The sequence below is a fragment of the Ictalurus furcatus genome, chromosome 15 (assembly GCF_023375685.1).
Source record: "Ictalurus furcatus strain D&B chromosome 15, Billie_1.0, whole genome shotgun sequence".
NCBI lineage: Eukaryota > Metazoa > Chordata > Actinopteri > Siluriformes > Ictaluridae > Ictalurus > Ictalurus furcatus.
This window is the reverse complement of record NC_071269.1, coordinates 18,301,978-18,318,198: the sequence shown is the minus strand read 5'-3', so window position 1 is coordinate 18,318,198 and position 16,221 is coordinate 18,301,978. Positions and strand designations below refer to the sequence as shown.

Genomic DNA, 16,221 nt, shown 5'->3' with positions numbered 1-16,221 from the left:
TAATACTGAAAATTAAATATAAGTTCAGTTTTTGTTGATAACGGCCACACACCACTTGGTCCTCTAAATTTGAAGGTGGTTGGATTCCTTTCCAATGTAAAAAAAAAAAATTGTTTATGTCCATAAAATCATGTGTAAAATTGCGTTTTTTTGTTTTTTATTTTTACACTATACACAGGTCTGAATAGCTCATGAATCTGTTCACCAAAATTAATTTTAAAAATCTATAATTTAAACATTTTGCTAAATACACTGTCTGCAGATATTACGAATTTGGAGTAAAATTTATTATTTACTTACCATTATTTCAAAAAAATGTATTAATCATTATGATAATTGCATTGTAAATGATTACTGGTTCAGCATTTTTTTTAAAAAATGGCTTCCTTTTTTTCTAGATTAGAAAAAAGCTTCTTTGTGAACTTTTTCCGAATGGTTCTGATTCAGTGAACCTTTCTTTTCTGAAATGGTTGAATAACTTTAGTCTCTTCTTGAGTTAAGATGCTCAGATGCATATAATTAAAGTTTTCCTGGAAATATTGATGAGATATAATGTCAGTATTTGCATATAAATGCTTTAGTCACCATAGACATTGTTGTTTAGTCATTATTATATGTGACTGAGATTGAGTGATTCTGTGAATCTTAGTTAATTCATGTATGTGCCATGATCAAATATTTGTCAAAAATGAATTTATGTACCATAATTCACCTAACTAAAGGATGCTAAAATACTGTTCCCAGCATTATATCCTTATAAATAAATAGACAAGCAGTACTGCTTCCGTATATGCATCTGCTGTTATGTATAGGAAGAAATGCTGTCAGGTGTCAAGGAACTGTAAGATGCAAGATAGTGACTGGAGTATTATTTTTATTTTTCTTTGCTGCCCGCTTGTGCAGTGTGGGTGTGAAGTCCCCCCACCCCCGTGAGATCCAGCTAGAACTGGAAATTTCTTGCTACTGCTGGATCACTGCCCACTCCCACAGCCCAGTCTCCGTCAGCATTGCTGAGAGAAAGTGTTGGTGATATACAGAGATATAGCAGAGATGACAAAAGGAAGCTGTTTGGACAGCAGAATATCCAGGAAAGGCTGTTCTCTGTTAATTATTAATACTGAAGCACATTGCTTCATTCGGTTCAGTATGTTTGGGGAAACACTAATGGCTTCAAAAAAATGTGAATGGCCTTTACATGTACTGCACCAAAATGAAATATTCCTTGTCTAATTCTTTTCTATTTATTTTTTTTTTTTTACAAGCAATAGGTTGTTTGTTTAGATTGTAACTAACTATAACAAGTTAGTTACTTTTACTTTGACCATGGTTACAAACTGGTTTGAGGAATGAAAACAAACTGGAAATGGAAGAAGGTGGCCTGGTCTGATGAATCACGTTTTCTCTTACATCATGTGGACGGCGGGCTGCATGTGTGTCGATTGCCTGGAGAAGAGATGGCACCAGGATGCACTATGAGAAGATGGCAAGCTGGCAGAGGCAGGTTGATGTCCTCCTGAGAAACCTTTTGTCCTGGCATTCATGTGGATGTTTCTTTGACACGTACCACCTACCTAAACGTTGTTGCAGACCAAGTACACCCCTTCATGGCAGTGGTATTCCCTAATGGCAGTAGATTCTTTCACCAGTGTAATGCACCCTACCACACTGCAAGCAATTGTTCGGGAATGGTTTCAGGAACATGACAGAGTTCAGGGTGTTGACTTGGCCTTTGAATTCCCCAGATCTCAATCTGATCGGGCATCCGAGGGATGTGTTGGACAAACAAGTCCGATCCATGGAGGCCTTACAGGACTTAAAGGATCTGCGGCTAACGTCTTGGTGCCAGATACCACAGCTCTCCTTCAGAGGTCTTTTTTTGCTGTTTTGGTGGCACATAGGGGGGACTTACACAGTATTTGTTGTTTTAATGTTATGGCTGATCAGTGTGTGTGTGTGTGTATATATATACATACACATTGTGTATATACAGTATTGTGTATATACAGCAAAGAAATGCTGTAGAGCAAAGATGCCTTCAAAAATAATTAAATTAAATGTTTCTCCATTTAAAAAAAATACTATAAAGAGCAGTAAACAGTAATAAATGAAACAAAGTCAATAGTGAGATGACCCTTTGCTTAAAAAAAAAGTCTCGGGTAGAATTAGTGCAGTTGTATAAGGGAAATGAGCTGTAAGTTTAACTGAGCATCTTGCACAACCAGCCACGGTTCTTCTGGAGACTTTGACTGTCGCACTTGCAGCAAAATCCAGCAGCCATCATTATGTTTTTTGTCTGAAAAGTGGTCTCTTACCACTTAATATGCTGCTTTCTTTACTGACATACAAAACATTTTTCTGTAACATTTAATTTTGTGCTGGAAAATTAACGTTTGGAAATCTATAATGTTTTTGTACTAACTCGATAATGTGTATATATATATTGCTGATCTGTGTGTGTGTGTGTGTGTGTGTGTGTGTGTGTGTATATATATATAATATATATATTATATATTTAGAGATTTTATTGATCAGCCATAACATTAAAAATATATGTATGTATACCCTTTCTTTTCCTTCCTCAGTATTGCTGCAGCTTACATGCCTCCAAACCACAGGCGATAGTAATGTCAATCTTAGGGGGCACAAAAAAGGAGAGTGGCATATTTCACACAATCTCACAAGCCTAGTGTGAATAACACAGTTGTCGCCTTGTGACTGTGACCCCATATGTGTAGTCACTACCCACAAGGGTTCCGCTACATCCTCTGGCAGTTCTTGTTGTCTTGAGTGTCCCAGGTGACCTGGTGGTCATCCTCTTGATCAGAGAATAATGGTTAGATAAATAACTTTCTGTTCTACTTACAAGAGTTTGTAATGTATCTTCATGGTGCACCTGGCCGGATAACAACAGACATCATATACATAGTTGCCACTGCCAGAGCTTGTTTACCACTTCAACAATGCTTGCAATTTTATCCCCCTCTGGTGGTTAATGTAAAATACCCCTGTGGTGTTGGTCTGCACTAGTACATGCAACACTTTTAGGTGTTCCTGAAAATCTTGCAGCACTAGCCTCACAAATGCTTTTCACCTATGCTGATATGCAGATGTTAACCCATACTGTCTTTTTGCAGGGCCAGCACTGGACCAATGCCTCATGGCACGCACACATGCTCTTGTCACCACTGACACATGCCTTTGCAATATGGCAGGCAGTTCTGCATTCAGCCAACACTTAAATGGTCTGAGGTGCAACCTTCCCAGTTTTACTACTGGGCTTCACCATTTTCTTCTGTTAAAAAGTCTTGCAAAGTCTGTGAATCAAGCTCCATGTCTATGAGCTGCACAGGTGTCAAATTACTCTTCTTGTAGTTGAATTTCACTGCTAGAGCTTCCACATGTGAGTTCAGGAGCTCTGTCTGACTTGGCACTTGCAGTGGTGATGGTCAGAGCTTCAATGTGCTCTTACATGTGCTTAAGAACACATGACTAAAATCAGTGCATTGTGAAATAGCTCAGTCACTCACTTACTACAAAATGGATTATGCAATCGACCCTCTGAGTTTGGTGGAGGATCCTGCTTTAATTTTGACAAGGCAACCTTACCACCAGTTTGCAGCACATTCAGCTCCATTGAGTGCTCCTGCTTTACACACCAATCTTGAATGCTCCGATAACAAGCTACCAACACTTCCTGCTAAAGTGGGCCTTAAGTTCAGAGAATGAAATGCAGCCACAGATAGCACTTTAGGGTCTGTCTCTGTATGTACAGGGACTGTACTGATCTTTACAGTGATCTGTATCTGTTGCTCTCTTCACTCCATGCTGTGGTCTTGCAGCATCATAGAAATTAATTAAATACTCAGCAAATTTCTACAGTCTCTAAAGTGGGCTTCACATATTGCCAAAGCATTATGAAAGTCACAGAACATATGAGTTTATGGACATGTTAAAACTAAGATTATTTACTCCACATATACAGAGCTCATGTTGCTACACACCAATTCAAACAGGTTAAATGTCTTGTTCAGTAATACTATTAATAGTATAGTAAAGTCAAATATTAGAATTACTATGGTGTGCATCAACGCACTATATGATAGTGAAAAAAAACCTGACAAATATGTGCTTCAGAAAATAGTTTATTCCAGCTAATGTCTTTTATTTTAAAGATCGATTGACACTGCAGGGTGCATGGTGGCTTAGTGGTTAGCACGTTCACCTCACACTGCCAGGGGTGGGGGTTCGATTCCCGGCGCTGCCCTGTGTGTGCAGAGTTTGTATGTTCTCCCCGTGCTGCAGGGGTACTCCAGTTTCCTCCCCCAGTCCAGAGACATGCATGGTAGGCTGATTGGCATATCCAGAGTGTCCGTAGTGTATGAATGGGTGAATGTGTATGTGATTGTGCCCTGCGATGGATTGGCACCCTGTCAAGGGTGTACCCCTCCCGGGATAGGCTCCAGGTTGCCCGTGACCCTGAAGGATAAGCGGTAAAGAAGAGAGATGGATGGATTGACACTGCAAGGTGATGCAGGAGGTAGTAGTGTTGGTGCTTCACAGATATCTAGGGGTTCCCAGACCACACTTTGACAACCATAGCTAGCTTTAGACTAGTGACTGGCAAATTTACTAAACCCAATGACGCATATGACAATACACTCCATTTTGAAAGAAAAAAACAAACCCACTTCAATATGTTTATATAATTAAACTAAATAAATATATATAATTAACCTATAATTTAAGGGAAAAAATGTTATTGCCAGCCAAAAGCAAGTAACTTGTCTCTGGTGCACATTTTGTTTGAAAAATAGATATAATTGCAGTTATTTACAGAATCTTTTTATTGAATATCCCAGTAAATGTATTTATTTATTTTAATAGTCTTCCAGTTTGAACTGCGGCCTATACACATATACAAAATTGTTCTTTTCTACTGTGGCTTATCTTTTGCTGTTAAAAACAGTGAAAAACAACACCTTTGCTTTTACCTTTTGTATTTCACACACCACTAACACTGTAGTCTGCAAGCATTCTTCTACTGCCTCATTACCATTGATGAGGTTAATTAAACTTCAGTAACAAATGATTTTTATAATCAAATAATACATTTTGATAATCAACTAATCTTTCAATGTTCCAATTAAAGTAACTAATGTAAACCACTAATAGAATTTGTCAAAATATTGCCAGAAAGTCTTTAAAGATTTAGATGTATATCTAAATGGCACTAAATCAGTATCCTAAAAATACATGTTGCTTTGCCATTAATGCAAAAACTGGATTAACTCAGCATGCCTTATTGAACTATTAAGCTAGTATTACTAGTATGATTTCAGAAATATCAGACTCCTTCCCTAAAACATTGTGATATCAGGCTTGCACTTTTTTGAGTGATAAATCTCCTGCAGTTATCATTGAAATTTCAGTCAGCGAGTATGCGATTTCATCTATTTTACATGCATCAGGACTGAGATCCCACAGGGTGTTTTTTCTGTCATGTGGACAGTCAGAAATGATGATCATGGGACAAAGAGAAAAAACACAGCCAGTGTGACCGCAGTTTAAGTTATCACATGCTCTCATTTTGGTACTTAATTCCAGAAAGAATAGCGCACATCTCCCCTTTTTGTTTTCTGTCGCTCACACTTTCCTGAATTTGCGTACAACAGCTTATTGTGAAACCTTTTTTTTCCACATTCAGTCTGACAACTTCTGACTGAGCACACTAATAAGTCAAAGTGAAAGTTACAGTGGACCAACTGAAAACAGTCTCTCAATGGCTTCAGTAGTGTATTATACCCAGAAGCAGTGAACTATGCAGTTTTATATTATAATATAGGCCTATCTATGCCAAGTTAAATTTTTACCAACAAGTATTCCAGGAGTAGCTAGTAGTCCTTACTGGTAAGGGTTATTGTAATAATGAATGGTTGCTTGTTGTGAGGATTTACAATGATTATTTGAGGTATTATAAGGCATGCAAGGTATTGTAATGAACACTGATGAGGGTAAATGCAAAAGTAATATAAAATACTTGCTGTGTTGCTGTCTTTCTCCTTCAGCTGTTTGTTAAGAAGATGATAGCATTGCCACCTTACATCTCCAGGGTCCCTGGATTAATCCTGAGATTGTGTTACTGTTTGTGTGAAGTTTTGCATGTTGTCCTTGCCATTCTCATGGGTTTTCTTCCATTTCCCAAAACATGTCAGTAGGTGGACTGTGTATTCTAAAGTGCCCCTAGGTGTGAATGTGTGTGCGCAATAGACTGCCTTTCATTCCAGGGTGTATTTGTAGATTGCACCCACAGGCTCTGGTTTCATGTCTGTTGTGTTGCTTCAGGTCCCCTCAAGTTCTGTTGTATTGACAAAAATGTAAGACTAAGGTTGAAAAAAAAGCTAAAATATTGAATGTTGATAGTGATTATTTACATGGGTTTTGTGTTTTATAAACAGTGAATCCAGTAGCAGCTCCAGTGATGAGTCTCCAGCTCGATCTGTTCAGTCAGCTGCTGTACAAGCCCCTTCTTCTCAACCTCTGCCTCCACTGGATAAAGATGAGCCCCGCAAGAGTTTTGGTATCAAAGTGCAGAACCTCCCTGTGCGTTCAACAGGTAAACATCTGGGATTATTCTATGATACTGATGGTGATCATGTTTGTCACAATTTATGACACTTTTTTGGTCAAATTTCAGATACAAGTCTGAAAGATGGTCTTTTCCATGAATTTAAGAAGCATGGAAAAGTGACATCAGTTCAGATTCATGGTGCCTCCGAAGAAAGATATGGACTTGTCTTTTTTCGTCAGCAAGAGGACCAGGAAAAAGCTCTTAGTGCATCAAAGGGGAAGCTCTTTTTTGGGATGCAAATTGATGTTACTGCTTGGACTGGCCCTGGTGAGTTAATTTTTTTTTTTTTTTTTTTACTTTTTAATGGCGAATGTTAAAAATGGATACAGACTAAAATTCTTTTGTCTTAGTTTAATCTGTTAAATAGAGAGCTATTTTACTCATTGTAAAAATAATATTTGTATGAATAAACTGTAGTGTCTTTAAAAACTATTTCATACCCAGTGCTATGTAAATTTAATTTTGTAAATTGACTGGTAATATATGAGCATGTTCACCTGACATATCTTACACGCATTGACATATTGTTCTTTATATCCTTTTACGGAATGTATACAACTTTGTCATATGTAATAGCTTGCAGCATTTGTGCTAATTATATGTCCATGTTTTTGGGATGTAGAGACCGAAAGTGAGAATGAGTTCCGGCCACTTGATGAACGGATAGATGAATTTCATCCCAAAGCTACGCGAACACTGTTCATTGGAAATTTAGAGAAGACAACAAGTTACCATGACCTGCTTAACATCTTTCAGCGCTTTGGGGACATTGTTGTAAGTTGAATTTAAGTATTAGGAAAAATTGCTTTTCAGTGTTGTATTTTGGTCTCACATTAGTTTAACAGTCAACCTATTTCTTCAATTAATTGAAATTGAAATGCTATTGATGATATGAGACATGTTTACCTTATCTGTCCTCTACAGGATATTGATATAAAGAAGGTAAATGGTGCCCCGCAGTATGCATTTCTACAATACTGTGACATTGCTAGTGTCTGCAAAGCAATAAAGAAAATGGATGGCGAGTACCTTGGGAGCAATAGGTTAAAGGTGAGGATTAAAATGTGTACTTTATTGTTAATTTTTAAGATAGGATCCTGGAAATATTTGTTTGAACTCTGTTGTTGTGCTCGTCAAGTTTAATTCACTGGTTTAATATGGGTGTGGTACTGTTTTGGTTGGACATAAACAATTTTTTTCTGGTTATTTCAGGAGTCTTTAATTGATTGGACACTACTGCAGCATTCCTAACCCAACCCATTTTTATTTATTTTTTACTTGTAATTAATGTTTTCTTTATTTCTTTGTTTTACAGTTAGGATTTGGAAAAAGTATGCCTACCACATGTGTATGGTTGGATGGCCTGGCTTCCAACATCACAGAACAGTATCTTACAAGACATTTTTGCCGTTATGGACATGTTGTTAAGGTACTCAGTCTTCCTAAAAATAATTTCAGTTTAATCTCATGATTCACATTTCTCATTATTACTTTTCTGGCTTCACTAGGTTGTGTTTGACAGACTGAAGGGAATGGCCCTCGTCCTTTATAACAATATTGAATGTGCACAGGCTGCAGTAAAGGAAACCAAGGGATGGAAGATTGGGGGTAACAAAATTAAGGTGCACAAGCAAATTAGGCTATTATGTGTATATAAAATTTACTTTCATTTATTTTTATAGTGTTTTTCATTTGTGGTTTCTTAGTGTTCTTGTTTTGTTGTTTTTTTCATCAGTTGTCAATATTATTTTTTTAGGTTGACTTTGCCAACCATGAGAGTCAGATGGCTTTTTACCGTTCAATGCAAGCATCAGGACAGGACATCAGAGATTTTTATGATATCCTTTCTGACCGTCGGTTAGTGAAATTGTGTTTGTTTTTTTTTCTTAAATCATAAAATCGTTGTTGTTTTTTCCACTTTTATGTTGAGTCATTATCATTAGAAAAACACTTAACGGCACACTTTTTCCTCCCTTTTTCAGAGATGAACGGAGACCACTCTATCATGAATTCTCCACCGAACGGGCATGCTATGAAAATGTGAGAACTCCTGGAACCTATGTCGAAGAGCTGCGTCGCAAATATTCTGCCAGAAGTCGAGAATTTTACACAGAATGGGATCCCTACACAACTGACTACTGTGACTCAAGATATTATGATGAGCCTTGTGAATTCAGAGACTACCGAGACCCTTATGAGCAAGACATAAGAAAATACAGCTACATGCAGCGAGAACGTAATAGAGACAGAGAACGCTGTGAAACAGACCGAGAACGTGATCATAGCCGACGGACAGCTGAACACAACCAAAGTCCATCTCATCCACGTCGTCCTTCTAGCCCCACTGCTTCCCCTGTTCTAACTGAACGCCTAGTTAGTGACTCTGAACATCATATTTATAGTCGCTCTTCTGAGAGAAGTGGCAGTTGCAGCTCAATTTCTCCACCACGCTTTGAAAAGCCGGACAGAATTCGTTTGGAGCGGTACAATAAAAGTGATAAACTTGAGAAGGAAAGGCCACTCTTTGAAGCAGATCGTGGAAATGGGGGAGAAAAAGAAAGGCGAGCTGGACGTAAGGAAAAGGACAGAACTGAGAAGCACAAATTAAGGAAGTTAAAACTTTCATCTCCTAGTGTTCCATCATCTGAGACAGACCTTGAACCTGACAGGGAGGCTAGCCCTGATACAGCCCAGCATAATTCTAGCAAAACACTAACCAAAGAAAAAGAATCTGGAAAAGGAAAACTAGATCTTCCACCATGTGTTGTTCATTTAACGCGTGTCAAAGAAAAGGAAGGAAAGTTTATTGACCATGCCATTGTTGAGAAACAAAGAATAAAGGCTGGCAGTGATCATGTCAATTCTCCAACTCCACCACCCTTGGCTGATCACAAGACTGTGTTACATCGAATAGAAATTCAAAGTAGAGAGGTCTTTAAACATGGAAAAATGCCAAAAGATAAATGTTTGGCTAGCCAAGTAGAGATTGTAGATAAAGAAGGCAAAATCAAAGGCAGAAAATACCTTAAAGATGAGCCTGTATTTGAAAAAAGCAATTCTGATGCTGATCGCTTAGCTGCTCGAAAGAGGCGTTTTGAGGAAGAAACAACAAGAGCTAATCACCTGAGAAGAGTAAGCCAGAATGAAGATGAAGGGCGATTTGGACTGAAGTGGCTGGGCAGTATTCATTTCTCAAAGGGGCTAGAAGAGGACAAGAAATTTGCTCAACTTGAGATGCCCAAGCGAGAGAGCAGAATTGATAAGAAAGAGTGTATGGTTACTTTAAGAACCACAAGTGAAAGGCCAGACTCAGAAATGAGCAAAAATCTTGGTCACAATATAGACCTGCAACTTAGGGAACTGGCAGAGGAAGCAACAGATCCTATAAACGATCTTGATCAGAGGATGCATGATTTTGGAGCGAAGGATCAGCAGTGCCTCAGTCTTAATGTGTCTGATAACAAAAACTTAGAAATGGAACAGCGCTTAATTGACCTTAAAAGGCACTCTGCATTGCATCAAATAGATGCACTGAATAGTGACGAAAGGTTGCTCTTTGACCTCGACCACTCACAAAGCTGTAGAAAACAAATGGAGCAAAGCCGTCAGCTCCAGCAGCATCTACAAGACTGTGACAATACAGATAAAACTGAAAGTACACTTAGCACTGATGTGCAAGACTTTGATCATCAAAGTCCTGTACATGTGTTAGGTAGATCCCCTCAGGATGTTACTGATGTTTCACTTCCACTCAAACGAAAGAGGTCAGAAACATTTGATTATCATTTTATCACTAATAAAGAGTGCAGTTATCAGGGTTCCAGGCAACTAAATGATGATTCTGAAAGGAATATTACCTCTCCCTTAGATGATGAGGATTTGCCTGCTGACTCGTTACATTTGACACATGCCGATAAAGCAAAAGACAAACCTAAACCAGAAAACAACTTGCACTGGGTTGGATTTAAATGCAATAATCACAACACTGTCACAGACATGGAGTTATTCAAGGCTAAGAAATCACTAATTGGGAATGAGGGTCTGGGTTGGGAGAGTAAAATGAAACAGGACACGCTGAAAGAAATTAGCTTTCCCAGCACCATTGTGAAACGTGAAAGCATTAGAAAGCGCCTTGTACATGAACTGGAACCTGGAGAGGTTCGGTCAGACTCTGATGATGATGATGATGATGATGATGATGATGATGAATATGATAATTACACACATATGTCACTAAAGCTGGACACTTCCCACAAAAGAGAATGTGAGGGAAAAGTTTTGGACCTCAAGCTCTCGGGTTCCTTGGAAAAAAACAAGTTCTATGAATTTGCACTGGATAAGACAATAACACCAGACACAAAAGCCTTGCTTGAACGGGCTAAGTCTCTCTCTTCATCAAGGGAAGATAATTGGTCTTTCCTTGGCTATGACTCACGGTTCACAAGCTTTCGAAATTGCACAGACAAAGAGAAAGTTGAGCCCACACCAAGACCTATTCCATCCTGGTATATGAAAAAAAAGAAAATCCGGTCTAACTCTGAAGGAAAGCTTGATGACAAAAAAGAAGACCCAAAGCTAGAAGAACAAGAGAGTGGAGAACTATTTGCCTCTCGTTTTCTGCACAGCTCTATCTTTGAGCAGGATTCAAGACGTCTTCGACATCTTGAATGCAAAGACGGTGATCCTGAGATTGGACTCGGTAAAGAGAAGGCTATAATCACTGTAGAAAAGATTGAGACTGTAGGAGCAGACCTAGTGCAGGAGCCCACAGTGCTGTTCCATAACCGATTTTTGGAGCTACAGCAAAAAAAAGACAAAGACCAAGAATCACACTCTTCTGAAAAAACCACTGAGGCTGAGACAGTTGAAAAAAATACTGTGCCAGATCAAGAACAAGTTCAGTCCCCTAAAGAAACTGATGTTGTGATTGGTTTAAAATCAGTATGCCCTTCTTTATCGGAATCTCTCCTGAGCCCCACAGAGACATTTGTGCACCAGAATAAGCCAGCCTGTCCTGTTACTGAGTCATCATTGTTACCAGTTATAGATGAGAAATTTGAAGATACTCAAATAGTCTCCCATCAACTGTCCAGCCCAACGAATGACATTAAAGCAGCTCTTGCTGTAAGCACACCACCTTTCACAAAGATGGACAACACTGAAGTAGAGCCTGAAGAGGAAATTTATGAACACAGAGGAATTGCGGTGAACATCTTAGCTGCGGAGCAGAATGTTGATGTAAAACCACCAACGCCTGGTGCATGCTTAAGTAATTTGGAGGCAGAGTCTGATTCTGCTGAATGTCTGTCTCCTATTCCAGCTAAGCTTAAAGATGTACAAGTGCCTCTTAAGGTAGAACTGGCTGAAGAGAAAACAGAATATCTTGATTGTAATTCTCACCAGAATGTGGAGTCATCTCTGGAGATGCAGTTAGTGGTCTCTGAACCTGAGGTTGAACCAACACAACCAGCACGGAAACAAACTAAGAATAAAAAAGCAAAAGCAAACCCATCATCATTATTACCTATGCTGCCATCTCAACCAGCTAGCATTGAGAAACCAGCAATACGAAAGAGTGAACGGATTGACAGAGAAAAGCTGAAAAGGACATCATCACCAAGAGGAGAGGCAACAAAAATCATATCTGACTCCAAAAGCTCTTCCAAATCACCTGTTTATGCAACAGATTTGGAGCAGATCAATGACCCAAGCATGCCCCATGGCAGAACACGGCAGCGTCGGAATGTTCGATCCGTTTATGCAACACCACATGAGGATGAGGCGCATCAACAGCAAGGCAAAGATTTTGCTGAATCTTCGCGTTCCATGCGAAAGCGTGCTGATAAAGAATCTGTAGAGCAGGATGTATCGACTCCACCAGCCAGCACAAGGAGAGGCCGTCCACCAAAAACACGTAAAAGAATGGATGTTGTGTCTTCAATGAATGGGGAGCGGACAAAAACACCTGAAGTTGATGACACTAATATCAAAGAGTCTGGAAAATGTGGCGAAATGACTAAAATTGCAGAAGGATGGCGTTCTCCTCGCTCTCAAAAGGTTCAGGCAATAGTTAGAGCTGGACAGAGCAGAAAGCCAGCTAAAACAGACAAACCATCAGAAGTAGATATCTCTGAAAGCTTGAAGTCCCAAGTTAAAGCAAAAGATGATACTCCCTCACTGGAAAAAGTGGATAAAAAGTCAGAAACAGATCTGATGAGCAAACCACAGATGTCTGAAATAAGTGTGAATGTCAAGGTGCCGAGATTGACACGCAATACCAAAACAATTCCTATTGATAAGTCAGTTAATCTTAAAAACCTTGTTATTGATCTTAGTGGGGATGCAGTTAAAGATGCACTGTATTCTGGGGATGAGAGCAGTCAACACTGTCAAGATCCTTCAAAGAAAACTAAAACAGAATTATCTGTTAAAGAGGACTCTAGAACTGCAAAAGACTTCAAAGTTGTAGATGATCTCAGCCCAGATGAGAGGGAAGAAGTTCTCTCAGATGTGGAGCCTCCTGCTGAGCCAGAGGCAGTGTTCCTTGCCCGTCAGATGGAATTAGAGAGAGCAGTGGAAAATATTTCTAATCTATCAGTTGAGCAACCACCACCCTACAAGGAACCATCTTCTCAACCTCCTGTTGTATTAACACCGGTTGCAGCAGAGTCAGATCAAACTGAGGTAGAAAAGCCTGCCAATCCTGCAAGTGAAACTGAGCTTGCTGCTGCAATTGATTCAATTACTACTGAGAATATTTCTGCTGATGCAGATGGATTTCACACTCCTCCTACATACACATCACTCCATCCAACATCACTCGTCTTGCCCACTTCAAATGAGGCCATAGAACCAGTCACAGGCTTGGTTATAAAGAGTGTAAAAGATTTTGAGCCAAGCAGTAGTTTGATTCCACATTCAAAGTCATCTCAACCAACAGTTGTTACTAAATGTCCACCATCAGAGGTACCCAAGAAGGGAGGAAGACCTCGACTTAAAACAAATCCAAAGAAATCCAAAGGTCGAAAGTTTTCTGCCAACAGAAAATCAGATGTGATCTCACATGCGGTATTGGAAGCTGAATTGGCAGCAGTTAAACTACCTGAGTCCATTCCTGAAGACATGCAAACTGCCAATCCTAAAACAGCCACTTCAGCTGCAGCAGCTACTGTAGTCACTGTGGCTGCTGCATGTAAACATGATGTTGCATCAGTGGTGACCTTAAACACTCCAAAGGAGGCAGAACAACCTGCTGTAGACCAGCCTGAACCTCAAGAATCAGCCTTTCATTCTGGAACTAATAGTCCTTCATATTTAAGGCCACCAGAACCATTGTCAGAACCAGTAGCACCTGCTCTTACCCCACCATCAACCTGCCTAAATGTAACACCAGCTCATTCAGCTAAGGTTCCTCACACAACCCCAGACTGGGTGACCAGGACAGATGAGAAAGTGATACCTCCTATACACAAAGCTGCTGTAGTTGCAACAGCACCAACTGTGGTAGTAGGCAGTCACTCTGCAAATACTGCAATTCCCCCTGACACAAAAGCCTCTGATATTGATCCCAGCTCTAGCACCTTAAGGAAAATTCTAATGGAGCCAAAATATGTATCTGCTTTAAACAGCAGTTCTGTGCCAAGCACACTGCTCACAACATCATTAACAGACCCTAGAATGTCCCAGAACGAGAGTTTACCTGTTATAAAATCCTCAGTACTTAAGGATAGACCCAGTCCTGTAACACCAATTACACCTCAAATGGTGCCTCCACAACAACCTCCTCCACAACCCAATGAAACTCTGAATATCTTTCAGGAAAAAATGGGCAACACAGTCATCTCTTCTACTGCTACCTCTGTCATTAGTCGAATTCCTTTGCCCTTTGATTTTGACAACACCCCACGTATCTCTTTGAGCAACCGCAGCTCTGGACTGTGTCAGCCCAAGCACAAGTATCGTTTTGGCATGAATGACAACAATAGGTACCGTGGACTCTCAAATTCTGATGAGGGACGATCTTCTGATAGCACACCTAGTAACACAGGCTCAGGTCCTGGTTTGAGGGTAAACACCTCAGAGGGTGTGATGGTACTAAGTTATTCAGGGCAAAAGACAGAGGGTCCCCAGCGTATTGTTGCTAAAATTAGCCAAATCCCACCAGCGAGTGTAGTTGACATTGAATTTCAGCAGTCTGTTTCAAAATCTCATGTGAAACAAGAGCAACTTCAACCTCAGCCATCTACCCCTAAAGCATCCCAGACACCCACAGCTCAAGGACACACAGGTGCTATATTAAGCACCCAGGGGTTCAATGCCCAGCCTGTCATTTCCTCCATAAAAAAGGAAGGTCCTGTTTCTGATAAATCTGAATCATCTTCTCATATTGGTTCACAGGGTGCTCCTTTGAAAACATTCCAACACATAAGTTCCAGTCACCAGGTATTGAGATACAATCCATCTATATTACAGCAACATCATATTAAAAAAGTATCTGTTGTAGAATCTGTTTCAGTGAAAGCCGACGTTAAACAATCACAGTCCTTCAATCACAGCCCAGTTTTAAGTCCACACCCCTCCCCTTTGCCAGGAAATCACATTTCAAGTCCAGCTACTCCTAATGATAGATTGGTCGGTCATCAAAAACATGAGTTACATTGTCCAAGGACATTGGTCTCTCCATTCTCTAAAGTATGCCCACCTAGTACCTCAGTAGGCTTGGGGGTAAGTGGGCCTAACCACGTGACCAAGGTACATCATCCTGAGCAGTCCGTCATTATGCACCCTCACAGTGCCACACAATCAGTCACAATTGGTCAGTTGTCCCAAGGAAATGTCAGAATGAATACTCCTCCTCTAGCTGGAATTAACTATGGAATACGTACAGACTCCCTTTCCTCCCCAACATCTACTCCTCCACAACGCTCCACTACACCTCAACCAGTAATAATGAGAGATAGGCTGTTGAAGCAACATGCAAGTGCTGGCCAGGTTAGTGGGGCAAATGAAAATGATGTGCGACACTTCCATCAAGGAACACACAGGACATCTTTGGCCCAGTTACACTCAGATGTTGTGGTAATGCAGCCTGAATACAAAGGGATACATCATGGCGGGTTGCATTTGGATCACTACAACAGAGACTTGCGTGCACTTATGCCCCAACAGTTAACAGAGCACCCAGGTGTTCTTGAAGCTCACAAGGCTCAAACACCAGAGCCTCCTTCATTGTCATCACCTTCACATATATCTTCAGCATCTTCAAAATCTCCCTCTGTTAAGAATCCTCCATTGACTCTGAGAGACTCACCAAAGGCATTGGAGGTGAAAATGTCACAGTCTACTCATTCTCCTCATTCAGAGAATAGAGTAATTGGTCATAATCCTGGCTCAGTCATTTCTACTCAAGGAGTACAGCGGATACATCCTGGCAGTCCTGGCTCCATGCCTGAATTTTATAGAGAAATGCATGGCTTCCATTCCCAACTACCTGGCTCCTCAGTCATTGGGATTAACATGGCTAATTATGGCATTGCACCATCACAGGTGAGTAATCATAGTTTAGCTAAATGGTAGGAAAAGTGTTTTAGTTG

At 40.0% G+C, this 16,221-nt stretch overlaps 1 protein-coding gene across 1 annotated transcript in view; it reads left to right on the top strand.

The window, feature by feature from the left end:
• spen (spen family transcriptional repressor) overlaps positions 1 to 16,221 on the top strand; it is a 35,971-nt gene that overhangs the window by 16,490 nt on the left and 3,260 nt on the right. Inside the window, exons 4-11 of the mRNA XM_053643113.1 lie at positions 6,456 to 6,613; positions 6,695 to 6,895; positions 7,251 to 7,402; positions 7,553 to 7,678; positions 7,944 to 8,057; positions 8,137 to 8,250; positions 8,385 to 8,485; positions 8,611 to 16,174. Of these exons, the coding sequence (XP_053499088.1) occupies positions 6,456 to 6,613; positions 6,695 to 6,895; positions 7,251 to 7,402; positions 7,553 to 7,678; positions 7,944 to 8,057; positions 8,137 to 8,250; positions 8,385 to 8,485; positions 8,611 to 16,174 (8,530 nt within the window). The remainder of the gene's footprint in view (positions 1 to 6,455; positions 6,614 to 6,694; positions 6,896 to 7,250; positions 7,403 to 7,552; positions 7,679 to 7,943; positions 8,058 to 8,136; positions 8,251 to 8,384; positions 8,486 to 8,610; positions 16,175 to 16,221) is intronic.